The sequence below is a fragment of the Barbatula barbatula genome (assembly GCF_947034865.1).
Source record: "Barbatula barbatula genome assembly, chromosome: 15".
NCBI classification, from domain to species: domain Eukaryota; kingdom Metazoa; phylum Chordata; class Actinopteri; order Cypriniformes; family Nemacheilidae; genus Barbatula; species Barbatula barbatula.
Window position 1 is genome coordinate 21,684,221 of NC_136778.1, and position 24,085 is coordinate 21,708,305.

The 24,085-nt window shown below is 38.8% G+C and overlaps 1 protein-coding gene across 1 annotated transcript; it reads left to right on the plus strand.

Annotated features, from left to right (window-relative positions):
* The first annotated feature begins 1,863 nt into the window (after window positions 1-1,863).
* Window positions 1,864-23,864, plus strand: lpgat1 (lysophosphatidylglycerol acyltransferase 1). Its single transcript, XM_079475322.1, has 8 exons — window positions 1,864-2,508; window positions 3,621-3,873; window positions 9,970-10,088; window positions 10,205-10,300; window positions 10,405-10,681; window positions 12,314-12,440; window positions 21,395-21,501; window positions 21,591-23,864. Exons 2-8 carry the CDS (start codon window positions 3,636-3,638, stop codon window positions 21,740-21,742), a joined length of 1,116 nt encoding a protein of 371 aa, XP_079331448.1. The 5' UTR covers window positions 1,864-2,508; window positions 3,621-3,635; the 3' UTR covers window positions 21,743-23,864.
* The last annotated feature ends 221 nt before the right edge of the window (window positions 23,865-24,085 follow it).

The window sequence follows — 24,085 nt, forward strand, 5'->3', positions numbered from 1 at the left end:
ACCTCACTATTCTTAGCTTTTTATACTGTGCTAGGCTTTAATGGACTGGATTTGATGCACTTATGCATTTTGTTGCCTATGTTGCTACATTGGCTTCATCCTGGCAGCTGTAACGCATTCAATCTAAAGCCCAGTTTTTACTTATGCGTGGAGCAGCCTACCCTACGACGCAGAAGTGTAAATGAAAACCGGCATGAAGCCTACGGCCTAGAGGCTGCGTCGGACCTACGCCTGTACCAAACAAGTATAAACTCGGCTTAGAACAGTAAATGGCTTTTTTGATAGGTAAGGTTCTCCAAGGGGGCACAGCTATGGTTCCACAGGTAGATGAGACATCAGCCACTCTTCGAAGTATCTTTCAAATTTTACACCAGAATGGGTAAACTAAAGGACATTCAGAGGTCATGCGTAAATAAATCCCTTCTTCTTGTTGCTTTTCCAGCATAAATGATTTATACCAATCCCTTTCCTTTAGAGCCTGTATGATGTTATAGCATTTTGTAATGAGTAAATCTCCGATAAATGTGAAATGTTTAAATGTATTATTGTAAATGTTCAAAGTTTGAATAAAATACATGAAAAAAAATAATGGTAAATTAATTATTTATTTTATATAATAATAATGATTGACAACAATACAGAAAACTAATGCTTTTTTGCACGCATAAAATATATATTTTAATAATAAAATAGCACACAATAACATGAAAGGGGCACAGGTCGTTTCCAGGTTTTTATTTTATATACTTAGGCTATTTCTTATCTAAAAAAGGGCATGCAGCTTTGCCATAACAAACATACAATAGCGATGACATTTCAGACATTTTAGTGATTTTGAAGGCCCCGTGTTCGAGGTCATCACTATATAGTATTGAAGAATAAAATGTTAAACGGCCTACACAAGAAGAATCCATTGAACAACTTGTTGAAAACTCTAGCTGCAATGTAGTTTTTCACCACCAAACGTGTCTTTTACAGAAATGCTGATACGATTTTAAATTCCCCGTTCTCTCCCCAATTTACATTTATTTATTAAGCAGATGCTTACATCGCATTTTTGATTCTCAGAATGTGCAATCTTTGGAATTGACCCCATGACTCTGGCGTTGCTAGCACCGTGCTCTGTTAATACATGTGAGCAGTCATGAGTTGAAATATGTAACAGTAAATAAAAAGCTCCATGTAATGATAATGCACATGTAGAATTATTGTTTTTTTAGTTGTCAAAGTTTGAATCAGTGCGAGACTTAACCTCTGATGAATGTGTAAAGTATACTTGTATAAGCATGTTACCATTGCAATTTCTATTCAAGAACATTACTACAGCAGGGGGCAGTGCTTCTTCAGTTTTAGATATAATCCATTACTCTGAGTGAGCTGGATAACATGAACCACTTTCCTAATAATATCTAAACAATTAAAATGTTTGAATTATATATCAATTTACACGTGAGGATCATGACAGCCTTTGAAATAAGGCTCCTAATAAAAATCACAGTTTTACGGACCTCGTGCCATTCAAATCAATAATTCATTTATAGGTTAATATAACCTTCTTTTTATACACTCAAAGGCTAACTTCCACACTATAAATAAACAGGCTAATATCTGACAATCTACTATATAGAATGGTATGTGCCTAAGCTTTAATAAACAAAATAAAGGTTAAATATATTTTGAAACACTATTAATGTATTTAAAATATGCCAAAAATACTGAATCACAAACTCAGCAAAAATGTGTTGTTGTTAGTAGAAGTTCTCAATGGCTGGTAATTTACACATTAAATAGCCAAATTTCAAACCCTGATAAGAATATTGTTATTATTTCATACATAAATGCTTAGCATGCATACTGTATATCGCCCACCGGGGGTCATGGTCGATCAACACTCCAACTAGAATTTGTAATCTCTTTGGGTAATATATAGATTCGGATTAGGATGAATTAATTTCATTAGGGCTTTTTCAAGCGAATTTAAGGAAATCGAAGAAAACCCAGTAGACTAAGATTTCAAGAGTTATATCTCAATATTACGGTTCATACACTAGCCGACTGTATAGTATAGTGGTTGGGTTCTCCGGTGATAGACCCGGGCCGAGACCGGCGCGCGTGTTCTCACTGAGTCTGCGCGTGCCCGAGGCCTGTAGGAGGCGGTTCAGAGAATAACGGAGCCGAGATCATCATCACCATCCCGGAGCTGAGGCCCAGCGAGCACACGCTTCAATCGAAACAGAAAGATGAGCTCATGAGTCTGATCGCAAGCGTGTGCTGCGTTCGATTCGGGGATTTGAGATCAGATCCAGACGTTCGGCCGAGTGACTCCAGCGGTAACGGCGGCGGCATGAGCGCGTGAGCTGAAGCGTATGCATCCGGACAGGACGCGCGTTCTCGGAGCCGAGACCGATCTAAAGCTCACGGGTTCACCGACCATCTTTCGCTACATGTGACCGAACCGAACCGCCCGAATCCATCGGCAGCTTCACCAGCGGGCTGCGCATTAGCACGGTGAGAAAACACCACATTTCACACGAAGAGCAGACGGGTTACGTTAATAACGAGACTTCCGTGCTGATGTCATAGGAGCCGCTTTTACAAAATCTGGATTTGTGTTCGGATCCGGTTCGGGTGTGTAACGGGTCCGTCAAGGACTTAAGTCCAAATCTCATTAATAACCCGCATCAACCGGACTCCGGTCACTTTACGTGCAGGACAGATTGTGGAAACTGATTTAAATATCAATATCCACAACCAGCAAACCAATCACTGAAATACATCGACTGTAAACGAATTAAAGAACGATGAGGTGACCGTTAAACGGAATTAATGACTGGAGTTCGCCTTAGCTTAGCATGCTAGCACATCAGCGCGCGACCGAAAGATTTCAACCTTTTATTATTCAGCAAGATCTTTATTGTCATATTTTGTTTATTCGTATGTGTGTATTGTGAACGTTAAACGTGGTAATGTGTTGAGGAGATTGGCAATGCTGAGAAAGCAGCCGTTGAAACGGCACGTAACGGTAGCATGTTAGCCGCGTTAGCGCTTTATTCAGTCTCCCGTTTGAAACATTTGACCCTTTATTGATAGGATCTATTTATAGTTTCATTATAAGACCGATGAGTACAAGTCATGCAGACAGAAGTGACTTTGTTTGGGTGCGTTAAACTCTATCGGGACCGGTTAGCATGCGATCAAACCGTATTTGTATTAAATGCGATCGGATGTAAGGTATGACACGTATTATCGCTATGCCTGTAAATTAACCTCTTGAATCCAGACATATGCAGCGTTTATCCTGGTAATCTGTAATGAAATGCTGTATATTGGTCACGGTTCCCTAAAGTAGTTCCTCCTCACATGCCATGCCCATCAGGCAATAGACTTTCATTTCTACCAAGAGTTGGTCATTGTTTGCGTTTCATGATTTACAGATATCAAAGTCTAACTTGATGTCAGTGTGGGCAGGCACATTCATATTTGAGTTCTGTTCGTAAAGCAGCGCACAGGCGTTTATATCGCCATTCATTATTTCTAGTCAACATCTGTCCTTTGGGCAACTTCATGTCTTGTGATCATTGGCTTGACATAAACGTGCTCCTTTGCTTTCTTTCCCACAGCCAGGACAGTTCAGAATGGCTCCTCACCTGGACGCGGCCCGCAAACTGGCCTGGATCTTGCTGAAGTCGCTGCTGCGTTTCATCTTCATGTTTGTCAATAACTGTGTCGCGATCCCGTCCTACTGCCTCTACCTGATAGTACTGCAGCCGTTGAGACTTCTGGATGCCCCCACGTTTTGGTACATCGAGGGGGTCATGTTCAGATGGTTGCTGGCCATGGTGGCTTCATGGGGCTGGTGTGCAGGTTACACCGGTAAGACCGGATTTATTTTTAATAAAAAAATCGTATTATTCAAAGTTGAACTTTAATTTAGAAAGCTGAGGAGCGTTGTGCAGTGGTCAGGGCTTTGTGTGAAGAGTATCTCTCCTAACAGTGCTGCTAAATTCCAGTTTGAGGTGTGAAACGTCTTTGATTTGTGGTTCGGGGGAGCCTTGGACTGGGCCAGCATCTCACCCAAATTTGACTTTTGAGTGTACTTCTATTGACCGTTCGTGAGTCTTTATTGACTTGCACAGCTTAGTGTTTACTGTTTTTGTATTTGAATGAAATAATAATGTTCCTCTTTTGCTTTTATGAAGTGTACACGCTATTACCAGCCAGAACCAGGGTCGGGTTTAGGAAGGGCATTGCCTCCCCAGATCTTTCTCGTGCCCCAAAATTTCCAGCTGACAATTAAAATGATGAAATACCTACTATGTTCTTGTTTGTATTAGATATATTAAATAATGATCTGTCAATTTAATCACAGAGAAATGTAAGAAATATGCATGCAATGAACTATGTTGTATATCTCTCCAACCAGAATATATGATTGACCCTAGTTGAGTAAGCCTAGAGCCTGGCGAGAACCTCATGGCACACGGGTGGTCCTTTTTATAAAAGAAAGGAACAACCTACCTTTAGAAATTACGATTACACTTTATTTACTACTGTTAATTCTGCATCACTTTTTGTACACATTGTTCTTCACCTATCAAAAGATGAATTGTGTAAAGAGTAGGGATTGGGGTGGGCGATATAGCCTCAAAAATTATATTATCACAATAGTTCAAGAGTAGTTGCAGTAATGATATGTATGACGATATAGAAAATATATGGAACAACGTCGTATTGGTGATTGCCGCTGGCAGGCAGCAGTATTTATTAGCGCAAATAAAATAAATGCCTTTTTACATCCTTTTATCATAATGTGCCAGCAGAAGCATTATAGTGCAAAAGTAGTGACTGGATGTCCTGATCACACTTTTTGTGCCCCCGATCAGAGTCCTTTTATTTTGAGGATCTGCCGATCCAAATCCGATACTTGTATTTTCCTAATGCTATGTGCTTGTCTGGGTATATTAAAGGTTATTAAAGGGGAGATAACATGGCTAAAACTAATAGTACCGTTTGTTGCAATTTGTATACACAACTTAAGGTTTAAAAAACGCTGTATTTTCCACACACCGTGCATGTTCGTATCTCCTCTTTGCTCCGCCTCTCTGAAACGTACAGATTCTTTAGAAAGCTCATCGCTCTGAAAAGCAAGGTGTGCTATGATTGGCTAGTTAACCGGTGCGTAGTGATTGGTCGAATACCGCAAGCGTGTGATGGAAATGTAACGTCTCTTAACATATTCGGAACATCAGGTCCCAAAGCAATTGTACCGAAAGGTACGCCCACCCAACTTGCATAAACATTTGGGCGATCTTAGTCAAATCATACCATTAACTGACATATATTTGTGGGGGTGTGGTTAGACGAGGCGTTTCAGGCACATCTGGGTGAGCATTCGCTTTTAGATAGAATGAATCTTTTGTTCCAACACTTACATTTTTGCAATTTTATGTGTCTAATACATGCATGGACAATTTATAACACAACACAAAGATAAAAAAAATTTGGTGCCATATGACCCCTTTAAAATATTACTATTTAACAGTTCAGTATTCTTTAAATGACCCCAAACATAATGACAGAATTCGTCTTTTCAACTAATTCAAATAACAGGATTAGATTAAACATTAAAATGGCCTTCTTTATCAATAAAGTATAAGGTAAGGTAAACTTTATTGTCCCTGAGGGAAATTTGTCTTTGGCTTCACCACATGCTGCACTATACAAAAACTCACAATCACATATACACATAATATACATCATAAATAATAATTTATGAAAAGAAGAGACTAAAAGCATACATTTATGCTTTATATGCTTTTATTGCAGCTGGACAGGAGTTTGTCCTCATCAGGAGTCAGAATAACAGAGCTTCATTTGACACTACCTCACAACTAAACACTGCACTCTGTGGTTCTCGCATATATATCTTTGAAATAAAGTGAAAACCGCATCTCTGTCGTGTTAGGGGACAGCCAACAGGCAAATACAGCAGATCCCGATCGGGTAAACTATGCCTCGATCGGCCCCCGAACTTTGCGATCAACTCAGGACATCCCTAGTGACACGGTCACTAATTTCCGTCCACCATTCAACAATGACGAATCATTTCATTTAGTTATAGCCTATAATTTCCTCTGGTTGAACAACTTCAGCTGCACAAATTAAGTCTCAGAAAATGTTATATTAATATTCAGATACTGTATATCGGCCAATATATATATGTTATCGGCTGCCAATGTATAAGAATTATCAGTTGTCGGTTCGATCAAAATTGACATATTGGTGCATCCCTAGTACAGATCACGGATTATGTTTTACCGAATTTTATTGGTCGGTCAAGGATAAAGTAGTTAAACTGGTTAGCATTCAGCTGCCGTAAGGTTCATACCTCTGAAATGCCTATAAAGAACATTGCTTCAATTCATTCTTATCTGTCATAATTAATGCCAGATAAACGTCAGAGTAACATTGCTGTGAGTTGAACATGTGGTGATTAAGATAACAAATAACATTTGCACATGGAAAGTGAAGAATGCAGTGCTTTGAAGAGCGATCGCCCCGATGCCATGATAACAGTTTTAGGGGTGATAACGGGATTGATAGCCACTGTCTGAGCTGGAAAGAAATGTGGATGCTAAACCTGTTTGGTGTAGCTGTTTTTTTGCTGAGCAGTTATTCGTCGGCGATTGATGTATTGTCTTTTCTTTATTCTTCATACAGCAAGCAATCAAGGCAATACATGAACTCACACTTCACTTTTCTAATGTACGTTGCCATTACTTCATCCATCCATATATTTTCTCTCTAAGTCTTTAATAAAAATATATTGACTTGTTCTTCCGCCGCAATGATGTCTCTTTGCTGATGTATGCGAGTCTGCGTTGAAAATAGACGTAACCCCACCCTTCCAACCACCTGTCATTTAAAAGCCACATTAAAGTAGCGTAACAGCAGCAAACACAGGGAACGAATCGATTCACAATGGATGAAATAAATTATTTTGAGTCTGGTTTCAGGTTTACCTAATGCTGATTGGATGCGTGTCTCATGTAAACACTCCCTACGAACTCATCGCAATAGTATATAATGCAGAAGTCTGAAGATGCAGTTGTAACTTCTTAACTTGATACGGCGTCTTAATGCAAAGCCTTGTTTGGGATGCTTTAAAGCATCGCACACAAATCAGTTGGTTGGAATATTATAATGAAAAACATTTTGATCTTTGTAGTTTAAGATGAAAGCAGTTATCGAAGCCAATGGTCTCATCATCAATGTGGCGACAATACACATACCGTGACCCGTGCTTGATTCCCGGCTCGAGGCCTTTGCCAAACCCGTCCCCTCTCTCCACCCTGTTCTTTCCAGTCCTCTCATCTTAAAAAGAGCTGTTTTATATACATTCTAAGGCCATGCAAAAGCGCTGTTTATAAACCCTTTGTCGCCGTGAATAAGCGTAAGATTTTGCTGTAGGTCTCCGCTGGTGGTTAATGCCCGAGTGTAGTAAATCTACACTTTGCTGGAAAAGTGTTAACAAACTATTGCGCAGCGCAAAAAAACCCATGTAATCCGCCATTGATGTATTTATTTCTCCTTCGTTGTGTTTGCTACACCTAATACACATGCGCACAATGTCGTTTTCTTCTCCTTGCGTACTTCTGGGTTTACACGGAAATGAGAACGCTGTGGTTTTCAAAAACTTGCACTTTGAAACACGTTTTAAAAAGTTTGCATTATCAGTCCCCTAAGACGCCGTTTCCGTACATAAACATAAACTGTTTTGTGTAAACGGCCCCTAAATCATAAACAGCTTACAGACATCTTCTAGACACCAGACGTATCGCAGTTGAGCGTAGAATCAAAAAATGTCTTGCAGATGAAGAGGTGTATGTGTGAACACACTGTTCTGTCAAAATTGTAAATCTCTTATGAAAAAGTTACATGTAATTCATTTCCCCTTGGAGTTTTCGATTCGTATGTAATTGTATGTGCTAATTTTGCTGTAGTATTGGTTATTCTGTTTGGTGTGGACTGCAGCTTTGCATTTTGTTTGCATGACTTCTTACCACATGGTCTCCATGACCAAGCTCCTGTATTACATGCAAAATCATGCAGATTTGCGTAGAAAATATGTTTTGCTGATACGAGAGAATTACAGCTCGATCACTGTGCATCCAGTCTTGTTTTAAGCAGTTTCAGTAAATAAACTGCACAGCGCTGTGCTGTTCTTGTAGATCTGAGTTTTGCACTAACTGGCTGCAAATTAGATTATGAGAGAGACGATGTGGCTCAGCGGCTTGATCTTGTGAGCCGGTCTGCTTTGATGTCCTGATCTGTCTGAGGTCCAACTTTCATCTTCTAAATAGCACATTGCTGTTGTTGTCGTAGGGGGCAAATAAACTGTCTAAAAAGTGATCGCATGAGCCATTGTGAGGCAATGCGTTTTATCTAGTACTTTTCATTTTTTCTTAAACGATTTGCCGCGATTAATCACATCCAGAACAGAAGTATGTGTTTACATAACATGACATATGTCTGTGCAAGGGATGAATTTCCCTAACGGAGAACCGACGCTCATTATCCGAACATTAAAGGTAAACTGATAAGATTTTAACTTTATATTTGAATTAATCTCATTTTGAGGGCTACGTCCTCCGGAGGTCGTGTTTGTCAGCAGCATACGCCTTCGCATGCGACGTCCATAGGAAACAGACTTCGAAATGAGACGCAGCTACAGTCTACGAGGGTCTGTGACACGTTCAAAATTGCACAGAAAAGAAAATGTAATGACATCACGGCGTAAAATACAAACATTATTTATTACTTATTCATATTTCACATTTGTTTTTTTACATCATGTCTACAAGAAGGCAGGGAAAATGACATTTGCTTTTATTATACACAGCCCTTATGAAACGATGCTAAAAATCGAAAACCAAACGAATATAAAAAACCTTAACGTCAGATAGGTTGATAAGAGACATATTCATTTGCGCTCCTGTGTACATCTTCTGAACGTGCATTCAGTGCAGCTGTACACATCTTAACAATTTCAACATGTTAGTTTTCCATCAACGAGTGGGAAAAAGTAAAAAGATTATGGCAATCTGAATAGGAAAGCCAAGGTAGGTTTGAACCGTTTGTTTCAAATGGAGTGGTTAAGGATAATACACAACTGACTGAAGTTATAACTGCAACAAGAGCTTTCTTTTATATTTAACTTTCTTATATTTTTTAAGTTTTCATCATTTACTGTTGTTTATTTAATGTAGTGTGCCGTTTCACTGATGTCGTTTTCACAAATCGCGCATTAAACATGGACGGATGTTTCATCCTCAATATTTCAGATATCCTATTTCAAAAAAAGTATTTAAATAAGGTCAATAATTCTCTTCCACTTGTGATGGGGTTGCTACACGCAAATATAATAATATAAATATTATTTATATAAATAATATATATTTGCCAACCACCACACTACCACTAAAAAGCTGCCACCGTCAAAGCCCTGATCTATAAAGATATAGTCCTGGGTACATGCATTTCTGTCACTTGAGTTTTTCAGTTTGTGTGGCAGCACTTTACAACGTCCAGTGTGTAATCGTAAGAGCCCTGCTTGATGTCCTGAAGTCTGTAAGCAAATACTCTTTGTTTATAGAAGGTCTAGGGGTTCTTTTTAAGCAAACATCGTATCTGGTCATGTCAGGTGCCCTCAATCGTTTGTGATCTTTGACTCTGGTAACATCAGGCCATCCGTGCCAAGACTCAGCATGACCTCTCGGAAAGTGCGGTTGAGTTTCCGTATCTTCACAGGCTTCTTTAAAAACAGTGCAAAGTACAGAAGAAAAGTGGAACGAGGATCTTTGACCTGCTAACCAGCAATCTTCTGTCTTTTATTCTAGTGTTGCTTAATTTTATTGTGTTTTTTGATGATATGAATGTCTCAGTAATGTTTGTTTCTGTTGGCTGTAGTAACAGAATGGGGGGATGATGTCGGGCCGATGTCTGAAGAAGAAGCCATGGTCATAGTCAACCATCAAGCCACGGGTGATGTGTGCACTTTGATGATGTGCTTGCAGGACAAGGGCACGGTAAGCGCTCCTCCAGTTGGGCTGGGGTTTGGGGTATTGCTTTCACTAAGGTTATGTTGTAAATATCATTTTTTGTCACATATTTGTAATCAGGTGTTGAACTCTTTCTTGTCCAGGTTGTACGAAAGATGATGTGGTTGATGGACCACGTTTTTAAATATACCAATTTTGGAATTGTGTCCCTGATTCATGGAGATTTCTTCATCAGACAGGTAAGTTGTCACTAATATCCGTCACTTTTAATGAAGACCCAGACAAGCTTTGTGGCTCTTCTTAGTGCAAAGACAATTTATTAGACACACACTTACACCTACAGGGCAAAGCATATCGAGAAAAACAGCTGGTTTACCTGAAGGAACACCTGGAAAAGTATTACTACAGCAGAGACAGGAAGTGGATCGTGCTGTTTCCTGAGGGCGGTTTCCTGAGAAAGAGGCGAGAAACAAGTCAGGCCTTCGCCAAAAAGAATGACTTGCCTCACCTGACTCATGTTACACTGCCACGGTTGGGTGCCACACAGGTCATTTTGAAGATCCTGGGACCACAGCAGGAGAATGGCATTCTGGGAACAGAGGGAAGTCCACCGAGTCAAAGTAAGAAATCGCATAATCGTATGTTTTGTTTTGTTTTAGCTCAAGCAGCTTTATCCGGCTTTGTTTCCCAGGCTTCTCTGCTTGCAAAAAACTAATTTGGTTTGACAATTGTAGTGCTTTACTCATACAAAACCTTTGTGTTTCTGACACACAATTTTCGTTATTATATGTCTGTGTACTGTACATATTTGCTTTGTATGTATAAACACATACACGTATATATTTAGTAGGGCTGTGCGATATTAATGAAAAATGTGATATGCAATAGCATGCAAAAAAATGGGATTAGGTATGCAACGATTATAGATTTTGTGAGTTACCATAAAACTATAAGCCTAACAGCTCTTTCATAATAGTCAATCACTTAGTAATAAAATTAGAACAAATTATGAAATTATGAGCAATAGCACAAATAAATGTAATAAAGCAACACACAAATAAAACTAACAGTGCTTTTTAGATGTTTCAGGTTGGTCTTACTGTTGTTATTAGAAACAGAATAAAGTAGTCAAATGTTAAATAACACTTCATAGTCTTCACATTGTACTGAAATATAGATCAAACCACATTAAAGTTATCAAAGTTGATCAGTCAGGAGCAGTGAGTCCGTTCTTTCTTTGTTTATTGTTGTTTGCTGAGCATTAAAAGGATATATTTATTATGCTGCTGTCCCTTTAAGAGCTAGCGCAACACGGATCACACGGTTCCACTGTTCATTTACAGCACTACGTAGGGCAACACCGGTATTCGGTATGAACCGGTATACCTCCCCAGCACTTATGTACTTGTACGTTTATATAAATACAAAATAAATATGCCCAGTTCTGACATGTATTGTGTGCAAACAAAATTTGATCTGGGTGCGATTAATCGCTTAACAGCCCTAGTTCACATTAACTTGCATTGCAACACATGTGTATATTCACAATTTGATACATGATCGCATTTTTACTGTAAATAAAGATGTGACTTCCTTTAATTGATGAATAGCCATTGAACAATTTTGATACTTCACTTTATTATTGATTCATTGTTCCGATGTTTGTTGTACTTCCCAAACAACTTGGCTTTCTACATTAAACTTCCTTAATGGCGCTTATGTGTCATTGTCAAATAATGAAGCCTGAATTCTGGCAGGCTTAAATAACCTAATACAAGATAAGATCATATAAATAAATACATGCAAATGACTAAATGCTAATGTAAATATAATGACATGTAGTTATTACTAATATCTCCCATTTAATATGCGGAGACAGGCATTATAATCTCAGAATATATTTAAAGTCGTGCTCACATACTTGAAAAAAATGTTTAAATGTCTGAGATTATGTTGCATCTATTGTGTGTTTCTTTGGTTTTGTTGTGTGTCTGTTTTCACCTGAGCTTCATCATAAGCGTTTCAGTGGCCAGGTGACTAAATGTAAACTCCAATGACAAATGAACTGAACTCTTCGTATATAGAATAGATCAGCAATAAAAGTTAAAATGGTTACCGTTCGGTTGAAATTGCAAGTGGTTTATACGATTTTAGTAACCGAGCGTATCAAAGGGCAACTGAGAATGTATTGTGGAACAAGTTTAATGTTTATTTACAGAAAATCATAGGAACATTGATGTGTCTCCCTTCAGGTAACAAACCTAAAGGAATCCAGTGGGTTATAGATATGACTATAGCCTACCCTAATGCTAGACCAATCGATATTCAGACATGGATATTTGGTTATAGAGATCCAACAGTCACACACGTGCACTACAGGTAAGAAACATTTCCTCATAAAGCAGGTAGTGTTGTGTTTGTAGCCTACAAGTATATATTCTCTGACTACTTGTTTTGTAACCATGTCAATCGTTTATCGGATGTATTAAATTACGACAAAACACCTATAAATACAGGAGTAATATATTTAAAACATACAAAATCTGCCATGTTTTTATTGACAGACGTTAGGTCACCTAGGGCTGATAAACGTTTAACTGTGATTAATCGCATCTGGAAGGAAAGTTTGTGTTTGGATAATATATATCTGTTTACTGTGCATATTCATTTTGTATTTATAAACGCATAAAAATATATAAAAATCAATGAATGGTTTTATAATTGAAATAAGATCATATAAATACATACATGCAAATATTGATTGCAAAGATGATTTACTCGGCCATTGTTAAACAAGTACAGTGCTTAAAGGAATACTTTTCCTGGTGCTCTTGAAAACCTTTGGTCGCATATGAGAGAAAAGTGTTTCCTCCTTCCTGAAAACTCATGGAAGCAGTAGAATGGTCGTATTGACCCGTCGAGTATAGATTGACAAATTCTGGATGTGAAACGTGGATCAACGCGACTGGGGTCCCATCTGATGTGCACATGGGCTAAAGGCTGCGTCAGAATCGGTCAGACAGTGCACCAGTATTAACTTCTCTTTCGTGTTTGAATGAACAGAAACACACAAGATTTTGTAGTATTTTTGCCAGCACAGTCTTCAATGAGATAAATAATGTCTTAAATGTGTGCAAAGAGTAGTGAAAATAGGAAGCGCTTTACACCTGCTTAGAGTTCCAGCTCTTAAAGGGGCCGCGTTCTTAAACATGCTGCTGTGACTCCTGTCACTAATGTTAATCAAAGAAGAAAAGATCAATGTGATTTTGTAGCTTAAATGAGTCGTCTTCTGTATTTCATGTATTTAAGACTGTAAAGTGTTTGAGAACTTTATTTTGTATATTTCCTACCTGTTAGACCTGTTTTTTTAGGGCACACTTATAATGATTTTGATTAGAAGAAATGTATTTTATATATAAAGACATCAATTGCAAAATTCTGGCTTTCATTCATAAAACGATGCTGTTGAAGAAATGTGTTGTTTCTACGTTCATTTGTAGAAGTAAATGTACACAATGTTAAAGTATATTTAAAACATCAAAGCTGTGTGTGGTTAGTTAGTTAATAGATTGACAGCACTAAAATAAACTTGTTAAACAAAATAAATAGTGTATGTTTAAGTTCATTACACGTGTGCGATTAATCGCAATTAATCACATGAAAAGGATGCAATTAATCACGAATAAAGCCCTAATTTTAAAACAACTTAGTGGCCAGTAAGGTCATTTTCATTGATGTGTTCTGCCGTCAGACATTAAAACAAGTACATAATAGTCATTAAACGCGACTCATTAGCGCTGTATGTTCAACAGCAGTAACTAACGAATTGCCACATTGTATGACAAAATAATCATAGACACATGCATTAAAAGAGTGGTTATTTTACCAAATATAACAGGCTAACACACTGTGCATATTTACAGAAGTATGATCATGTTTTTAAGTCTAAGCATTGACAGGTTTGGGGAAACGCCATTTTGTACTTACTGACAAGTGATCTGCGGTATAGTAAATGAGGGATGCACCGAATGTTCGGCAACTGAAAATATTTGGCCGAAAACCGCAACAAAATAACCATGTTCGGTATTCGGACGAATAAGTGAAATGGCGTGCGACGTTATCAGGCAGCAACCAGCACTGAGAGAGAGAGGGGGAGAGCGCAGCAAACATGTCGGCAGCATTTTTAAATGTCAGAGAAAGACACAGCACGGAACTTGCCGAGCCGGAGTAAATCTCCGAATGAAAGCGTCTTTACCGGTCGGTAACTTGAGTACTTCAGACTGGAGCGGGCGGTCCGACAGTGTAGCCCCTTTGCCCGCGAAGAAATACGACAAGCCATGTGGGGTATTTGGCAAAGTGTTTCATTTTTATTCGGCTTCAGCCAAGAAGTTTTATTCGGGTGCATCCCTATTGTAACTTGAATGTGCTGTTTCTCCCTGCCACTCATTCTCTGCACAAAGCATATTCAGTTTGGTTTATCTTGCAGTGCTCAAATGTATTTGGTTTTCTCTACATCTCCGCTCTGTTTGCGTGTGCACTCCGTAAAAGGTCATAAGCTCTTGCACATTTGTCATGTTATTATATTTATTAACGTTTAAAATCGATTCGAACAATTTATTTTCCTCACGCTCTAGTCACTAACACACTGCCTTTTGTGTTGTGATGGGTCTGGGATTGACCCAGAACATTCCTTCAAGCATTCCTGTGAGTTTATCGGCAGGTGGGAGGGTGGTCACACAGGGTCAACAAACTGACTTTTTTTTACACGTCAACAGAGATCTTTTGTCCATGCTTTTGTTCTGCTGTATGCTGATTCAGTGGGAGTCCAGACGGCAGAGCTGTGATTTATGAGCTCTTATACTCTCATCAGCTCACTGGCTGCAGTTTTATCTCCACCGCTGCCTTACAACAGCTTCACAGAGAAACACAAGTGTCGAGTTAATGATGGTTGGCAGAGTAAGCAAATTTACCCAGCTCTTCATTTGATGCGTTTTGTTGGTTGACCAACATGAAAGAAGGTTCCTTGTGTCTGTCGTTTACGTTCCAGATTCATTTTTGCACACACATCCAGGCTTTATTACACCAAAGCAGTTTTAAAGGAACAGTTCACCCAAAAATGTAAATTGTGTTATCATTTACTCGCCCTCTGTTTCTTCCAAACCTCTATAAATGTCTTTGTTCTGCAAATCATGAAGGAAGATATTTGTCAGTAACAGATCTTGTCCCCCATTGACTCCCATAGCGTTTATTTTCACATCTATGGCTCTAAATGTGAGAGGATGTGTTACTGGCATTCTTCCAAATATATTTCTCTGTGTTCTTCTGAACAAAGAAATGTATACAGTGTTGGAACAACCCGAGGGTGAGTAAATGATTAAAACAGAGTTTTTCTTTTTTGGGTTAACTGTTCCTCAACGCAGCCAAAACTGGCAGCGGCTCTTCTATAAAATGGCAGCTTTGTGATTCGTTCAACTGTCAAGATGCTCGTATGTCTGAGCCGATAGCATTAACCTGTTTCCCTCTCTCCGCCATGTTCTTTCCCGTCCAATAAACGCATCAAAAGGCCAGATAATATTGTAAGAAGATGCTAGTATAATCTAGCCATAGTTCTGATACACTTCAAGGTCATGATCACCTTGACACCACTTGAGTCGCAGCTCATTTTGGCGACTCTGATTGGTCATTTTGAACAGTGACTCTCGCCAAAGTGCTGAATGGCTACTGTTGCTCTTTCACACTTTGTGGCCTGGGGGAAAGCGCCAAGGGTGATGTATATCCGTCGTCACTAACTTTAGTCTGATTTGAATTCTGAGTGACTTTGAAATGGCCTGAACAGTGAACCGTCTGCTATGTGTAGTCTGGATTGATGCAAGAACACTTCTTGTTCATTTGAGAGCTGAGACAGCTTGGTTCTTTTACTCCGATATTTTCATGGCAGATCAAACACAATGAGCTCATACATGTTCAAACAATGTGTTTGCTCTTTATCTTTAGTTCGTGGCACCTTGGTTTGCATAGGAACATAGGTAAGAGTTGACTCCTTAGTAATGATAGGGTTGGGTCGATCTTTGTTTAATACCGTTGACCGATTGTACAAAGATTGTAGTGTTTATAGCACAGTTTTGCGAAATGCTGTTGTAAACTTATTTGGTTTTGGTTTTTAGTAGATAACATAATGGTGTGACAATTTCGTCAATGAATGGCTACATAGTAGTGTAAAGCTGTTTTCAACTTTTGGTTGAATTATGGAGTGTCACGTTTGTACCTGTAGTAACTCAATCTGCTCTCTGTATCTTTATAAACTCTGCATGCATTTAAATGATATTACATTTCAACCCTGGTGATAAACTCATGGGGGTCATTCCTACTGTTCGGTGCCATTTGAATCCCCAAAACAATATGGTATATTTGATATTAAAATGGGATTATAATATTATAATTACTCACATTTTAGTGCATTAACGGTCATGTCCTCAGTCATGCTTAACTTCAGTTACAAATAAAGAAATGAAAAAAATGCTACACTTTTTATTGCCGTTGTATAGCCATTAGGAGTGTCCTTGACTACGGATTACCATAGTCGAATCAGAAGAGTCACGTCTTGCCTATAGTCGAATAATAAGTCGAGTTGCGCGTATGTGGGGTCAACACCAGGTGGTTAACAAGGGTACAGCGCACAGTGCACATCTATAATTTGTTCGTTGAAAAGTTTGAAAGTTAAGTAATCTTTAACTATTGAAAAGTAGGTTTGGTACATGATTTTCAGAGGAAAAAAAGAGAAGTAATCATTACCTTGTTTTCTGCAGTGAATGTTTTCATATACAAGCAGATGTCCTCTTTTTGCCTTTTGTTTCAGTCTTAGGAAATGTTATATTAATATCTAGATAATTTATATCTGCCAATATATTGGTTTTGGGGTAAGTTGTGGCCTGGTGGTTAGATCGTTGGGCTTGTGATCAGAAGGTTGCCTGTTCTAATCTCAGTGCCAGCAGGTCATGACTGAAGTGCCCTTGAGCAAGGTACTTACCCCTGATTGCTCTGCAGTAATGTGCCACTGTAAGAAAACTACTTGTAAGTCGCTTTGGATAAAAGCGTCTGCCAAATGAATAAATGTAAATGTAAATGTAAATGTTTTCAGCTTCCGATGTTAAAGAATCATCGGTTATCGGCCAAATTTGGCTTATCGTTGCTTCCCTTCGTCTGTTATTGTCCAAGCTGTTATGTCACATCCACCCCGAGTTAGAGAGAGAGAGAGCTGTGCTGGTCTCAGGGAAGGTGCACTTCCCGACCTCAAGAGGTGCTCTAGCGGCAGGGCACCAGACTCTCATGCCGGAACGATGCAGGTTTGAGGTCCCCGAGTAGCAGCCGTGTATCAGGATGTTTCCTGCACTCTCAATGCCGGGAATAAGCGCCCGCACGTCTCGGCAGAAAACTCTGTTACGCTTGTTATTGACACAATGTGCACATGCTGTGACCGATTTGAATGAGCCTGAGGATGAACAATGGGATGTTTGAGACGTTTAAAAGAATCTAATTGTGGATAAGTTCAGGGAATATATCTGCTATAAGACACCGCTGGATCATTTAAAATCCATTCACACAGCAAGAATGAACGACAGGCGAATTCTCTTGTTAAGTTTTATTTGAAGCTGTCTTTACGTTGTTTTGTAAACGTGCGGCAAAGTGTCATTATTACAAACTAAAATCAACAAAATGACTTAAAGGCCTTTCGTTTGGCTTTAAACTCTACAAACAATAAAATATATACTTTTTCTCACAGTATAATATATAAATAGTCTTGACATGCACATTTTCTGTTAGTTCAAATGAATTCAGTGTATTTTGCTCTGTTGTATTCAGAGTTTAAAGACGTCTTGGCATCAGTCAATAACAACACTTCTCTGCCAAATCTGCTGTCCTCTGCATTTAAACGCACAAGCAGCATTTTAAGACTTTTCTTTAGATTTATTTCACACATATTTGTGTACAAACGTAAACGCATTAAAAACTGTTCTGCAGATTTTCCCAAATTTTAGGGTGGAATTAACAAAAATGGTCCTGCTTATGAGGGAATACAACTTGGGGCAAAACCTATGAGAGGGAAGATTTACACGCGACAGGATAACTAAAAGAATGTGATATAAAGATGAAAGTTAGTGTTACGTGACACATTTGTCTGGAGCCCTGTTATACATGTTTTCTGGTTACCTGCAAGGAGGGAATTGGCAAAATGGAGGCTCTTAACAATTAGACTTATTGCTTTAAAATTTCCTTTTGTTATACAAAATGAATAACAATGTGTAATAAACAAAACATGACTTTTTTGGATAATACTAGTTTAGTAATACTTCTGAAATACAGTTGCAGGATAAAGTGAGGTACATTTTAGCATTTTGAAATTGTAAATATTGCATTAGCTATTATTAATTCTAAACACGATAATGTTCTGTTACAGGAGGGACATTTGGCCTGTTTTATATAGTAAAAATATCAAAATGATGTTTGAGCTAAACCAGTTATTTATCTGACAGTTTAACAAGCCCTCATTCAACTGAAATGATAAAATCATGGAAAGCTTAGCATTTCTTATGGAAAGTTATTGCTTTGAAATGACACCGAATAGAAGGAATGACCCACGATATCAATTCATATAAAAGATATCATGTGTATTTATATGGCGTCGCTCAAATTATGATGATCAACATCAGAAAAATGAAATGAGTGTCAGTAAAGGGAGCTGGTGGTGTGAAGGCGATGTTTAATGGGAGATCTTGTGAAGGAGTCTTGAGAGAACCAGCTGCGATCTGCACTGTAAGCACATTTACAATACGCGTGAGCTTCCCGAAGTCTCGCAGATCTCTGGCTAGGTCTTTGGTTATGTATAATATGACACAAATGTGTTTTGACATCATTATTCACTGACCTGCGCTATAAAGCTTACAACTCGCAAAAAACGCCTAATAATGTTGAGGTCGAGAAAAACTGGGAGTGTGTGATCATCTTTATGGTGTTAAATGATAGTAGTGTGAACACACGACCCAGCCTATAGATCTGTGCCATGCGTGTATCTCAGGTGACTTGCATTCCCCTGGCGCGTATCTCATGCTATTGCCTGCCATTTTCTGGAATTTGTCCCCTAGGGCCTTATTACTCCACACCTATTGATTTGTGTGTGGTAGATGGAAAACGGGTGGGGATAAACAAGTCAAAAGAGAGATAAGATGTAGTCAGAGATGAATGTGCAGGTTCCTTTTTGTTTCTATCAGAGATATGGAAATATTATCATTATCAGCTTATCAACAACTTTGTAAGGTTAAATTAAATTAAATATGAGTACCATACTAAGCCAGCATTGTGTTTATGTGACACTTATTTGTAAATAAGTAAGTGGACATGAAATATTGATTTTAAGAATGATTTATATTGTGTCCGTTTCACCGTAATGATCGACTAACTGTAATTTACTTATAAAAAGTGTATTTAACCCTTATAACAGCGTCCCGTCTCCACGTAGCGTTAGTGATGCAGTATTAAGTGAAAGCTCTTATTTATTTACACTCCGGAGAGTTCATAATTCGTCATTATTTTGTAATAATTTGTCAGTTTCCTCCTTTCAGTACTGTTTGTTGGTAAGAGATGTTTACGTTTTGGGGTTTGCACAGGCAGCGTTTCAGGGTGTTGTTAAACTGCTAGTGGCAGTTCATATCAGCAAAAAAGCTAAGCCTGTCAGTGTGTTCAGCAAGGTAAATAGCTGAGCTCTTCACTTCATCATGCTATCTGTGGGAGATCCGAGGAAGATTGATGAAGACTCCTCTTTAGTGCTTGCATTTTCATTTCTTAGGTCTTCTTTGCCTTTTTCAGGGGGGTTTGGATGTTGCAAGTTGTAATTGAACATGTTGACCCCGCATGAGCACCGTAATGTGTCGGAGAACACATTTGAACTGTAACGCCATATTAGGGTGAAGAAGACAAAATATGCAGGAGCAATATGAAAACCCGATTTTAAAGAATAGTCATACAAGCTCCGTGTGTTTATTTATTCTGTCCAAAACAAATTGAGGCTGACGAGGAAAGCTTTCCAGGGTTCTTATCCATATAATGCACTTAAACGGGGGCTGTTGGTTACAGTCCAAATCATATTCACAATAAGGGTGTCGTCTAGCGAAACGAATGGTCATTTTCCAAGAAAACTAAATTATTCTATACTTTGTTAACATTAAAATGTAAATGTCATGATAAAGTTAACTATTCCTTTTAAGAGCTGACTGTCTTTTTGATAGTAGCTCTAGAATGCACGTATCGAACCGGTCTGTTTGTCAGATTGTATAGCTTATTTAAAATGTCAAATTAAAACATGATCTTGTTTGTAGACAATTCAGTCTTTCCTCATTAAATTCCATCCTTTCAATAGAACACGATTTTCTAAACTAAAGTCAATAGTAGGAAAGATACAATACACGATATGGGGTTTACAATACAATAGTATCGCAATATATTGATCAGAAGTCTTTTTTTCACAATTTCCAATAACACACAACTATTTATAAAATTGACAACATTCAGGGTTTAAACGAATCTTTATGAACTTTAAAAACAATAATCACTGAATAATAAAACAATTTTAACAAAGAATTCCAGCTGTGCGAATGTGACATTTTAATGTCAAACTTGTAAATGTAAATGTATTTATTCTCAATATATTGAATCATGAGTTTATATTTTAATGATATAATTTTAATCAAATGATAGAGTCCAGACATGTCCAAACTGTCTCAGTTTTCGGTTTTAACGGATGGAAAAATTGGACTTGAAAACTTAATGGATGTGAGAAAAAAAAGGATGCAGGTTTTTGATAGACGACATACTTTATTGGATTGCTGGGAATTTAAATGTACAAACCAGAAGCAATTATACCCAACTAATGGAGAAGCGATGGCTTTTCATCGGCCATAAAGTAGGTTTTCTTGTTGCCCATTTATGAGGAAAATGGGCCGTTATGGATGTGACAATTCACTTACATGACTAAGAAAAACAATAAGAGTGATTCACCATATTGACATGATCTGACCTATCAGTATGGATAAAAACTTTGGTTAAAACTTGATTGATTTTCATCTTACGATTGACGTTTGCATGAAATTGCCCCAGAATTAAAAGGAAGAGTCAATCTTTCCAAACACATTGACAGGTCACATGCGCAGCTCAACCAATAGGATATCGCCACAGGGCTACAATACAATTTGACAGCTTCTGAAAACACAAACGTATGTTTTTACTTTCTAAGTTTCTTATTCATCTGTAATGCATTAACCATAATTAAATGTACGTTTTAGGACATACGCTATAAAGGATGTGCCAGAAGAAACAGCTGCTCTGACAGATTGGCTGTATCAGCGATTTGTGGAAAAGGAGAAACTTCTGGATCACTTCTACAAGACAGGTAGCTCGACAAAACCAAAGTGACTGAAATCTGTTAGCTGTAAATATTCATCATGCGCTCAAACTCTCTGTCCATCCGTTATCTCGCAGGAACTTTCCCTCCAATGGACGGCCAAAAGGAGACGGTCTCCCGAAATATGACCCTCGACAACGTCTGGCTGCTTCTGGTCCAAACGTTCGCCTTCGCCTCAGGCTACATGTGGTACAGCATTCTACTTCACGTCTACTGCTGGTTCTTCTAACGGCTCTGTGGAGATCCCAACGTGCTGGACGGAGGAGGAAAAGCCAGAGACCACGAGTCCAGATCGCCGTTCTCCTCTGCCGGACGCTTGAATGTACCCGCAGAACGTTTCGAGCTGCTGTTTTCGATCACGGCCCACCCCATCCTTACTACGGACAGACATATCCACCCGATCCCATCTGCCCGTGCAGACATGCGTTTATCCTTTAGATTTGCATAGAACCAGTACAACATGTTTACACATGCGCGCTCACATGCAGAGAGAAAATGATGCACATCTAATTGTTTACTCATGCACATGTGGTTTCGTTTTTACTTACAATCAAAATTAGGCTCAGGAAAAAGTCAGAGATAGATCTCTCACGTCTTTCATTTCCACGTATCGCCGCGTGAGCTCCCCCACCCCTTCTGAGACAAACACCAAACGGGATGACAGATTTTTGTTCCAGAGACTTCTTTCCTGTTTGGAAGAGCCTCCTCTGGCTTTCTTTGCACTATGAATCCTCGTCCCCTCTTCGGTGTGAGCCGACCCCTTATCGTTTCTCCTTCATGGCTCTTTTGTCTCGTGTCGACTGGACGCTGTTTTTCGCGTGTATTGTCAGTATTGAGAGATGGTAGAGCGATTGTGAAATTGTTTACACTGACCGAGCACCTGGTTTGGACGTTGTCGTTGATGATGACGGGGAAGTCATTGAAAAAAAAGGAACCTGGTTCTCGTTTTAATGTGTTTAAAACATTACGGAGCCATGATAAGAGTCATTTGATAAGAGTCAAGTGTCATTTCTGGACTGTACACAATAGACGCCATACAGACACGTCTACGTGCACCCCACGACTGCCACACAAAAGACATCCAATAGGAAAATCGCAGCCCCTCATCTCCAAAGTTTTACAAATATTTAAGCCATATGCTTATATCTTCGGGTTGAAGGGGGGCTGACATTCTACTGACTGAACTTCATTGTCCTGAAAAAAAGATTTTAATTTTGTTCACTTTTCTGTTCGTTTAGGTCGCATTTCTGTAAACGTGACAGCGTAACCTGCCTGTGTGATTGTGTGACTGCCCTTTTCCTTCCTGTGTTTTAGATGCACATACTGTCTGGTTGCTTCATGTTCTATCAGAGTGTTGGCAAATATCTGTTTTAACAGTCGAGATTTTATTTAGTTGAATTCTTCTTTAACCTCGTTGTGTGTTTAATCTTGTACAGAATGGAGTCCAAGCTGTAACGTCGTTGAGTTTAAGCTTTTTTACTTTTGAATGTTCAAGAATGAAGGCAGACGGTCTCTTCTCGAGCGATCGTGTGACCCTTATTTTATGTTCATCAGAACAAACGGCGTTTCTGCTGCCGGACGGAAGGAACTAAATTTTTTTGTGTCAAGGCACAAAATGTTTTAGACTAGGTTTTGACTATCTTGAGGAAAATGGATCCGAGCTCATGGAGCTGAAAGGAAACGTTTTCCGCAAGCTTGAGACAAAATTGCTAAAAGCATCATGTTTTCCATGCGTGAAATCGGACCTGTTTGTGTGCGTGTACTGGGAGAATGCCACGAACGAGTCATATTTGTGCGCTCCTCGTATCGAAAGAGAATATGGGTGGTCCAGCAATAATGTACTAAAAAAATGCCCATGTTGTGGCGCTTTAAGGGATCGAGGCTTAGATGTACAAATTAGATATTTGTAGTTGAAAACGTCGCACCGTTTTATCACGTCCCCCTCGACCTAAGCCATGTCACCTGTGAAAGTGATCTTTGATTCCATAGCTTGCCAGACTGAAATGTGAATGACGCCACGAGACTTAAGCGAAAGCCAAGTTAGATGCAGACTGCATTGGGAGCAAGCTACGTCACAGTGAACCTCACCGCCAGGAGCTCCCTTCAGACGTAAGAGACATTGGGTCCCTCGCCTCCTCCGCGGTGTCTGTCCAATGGAGATGTAACATTGTTTTATTAAGTATGGTTTTATGTTGAAAAAAAAGTGAGATATCTATATATTAGCAATTTAACCAAATTACGATAGAATGGTCCATACATTTCATTTTGTACTCCCGTTTCTCTTCCTAGCTACCCAGCCATTTTACAACACAAATTAATTGTGCTGGAATAAAAATCATGAGCAGCAGTGACCCACAGACTCTTCTCTAAGTGTTATTGATCCGAAGCATTAGCGTTTGTTTAGCGCTGTTGGTGTTCGTAGACGTGGCATCATTCGCTTCGGCTTTCTACAGAAAGAGCTGTTGACTTTCGCTGTTGAAAATAACATTTTTCATTTGATTCATGTGAAATGCGTTTTTTTTAAATCGGACTAAAAATGTTTAGGTTACTGTAAATGTTCAGCCCTGTGAAT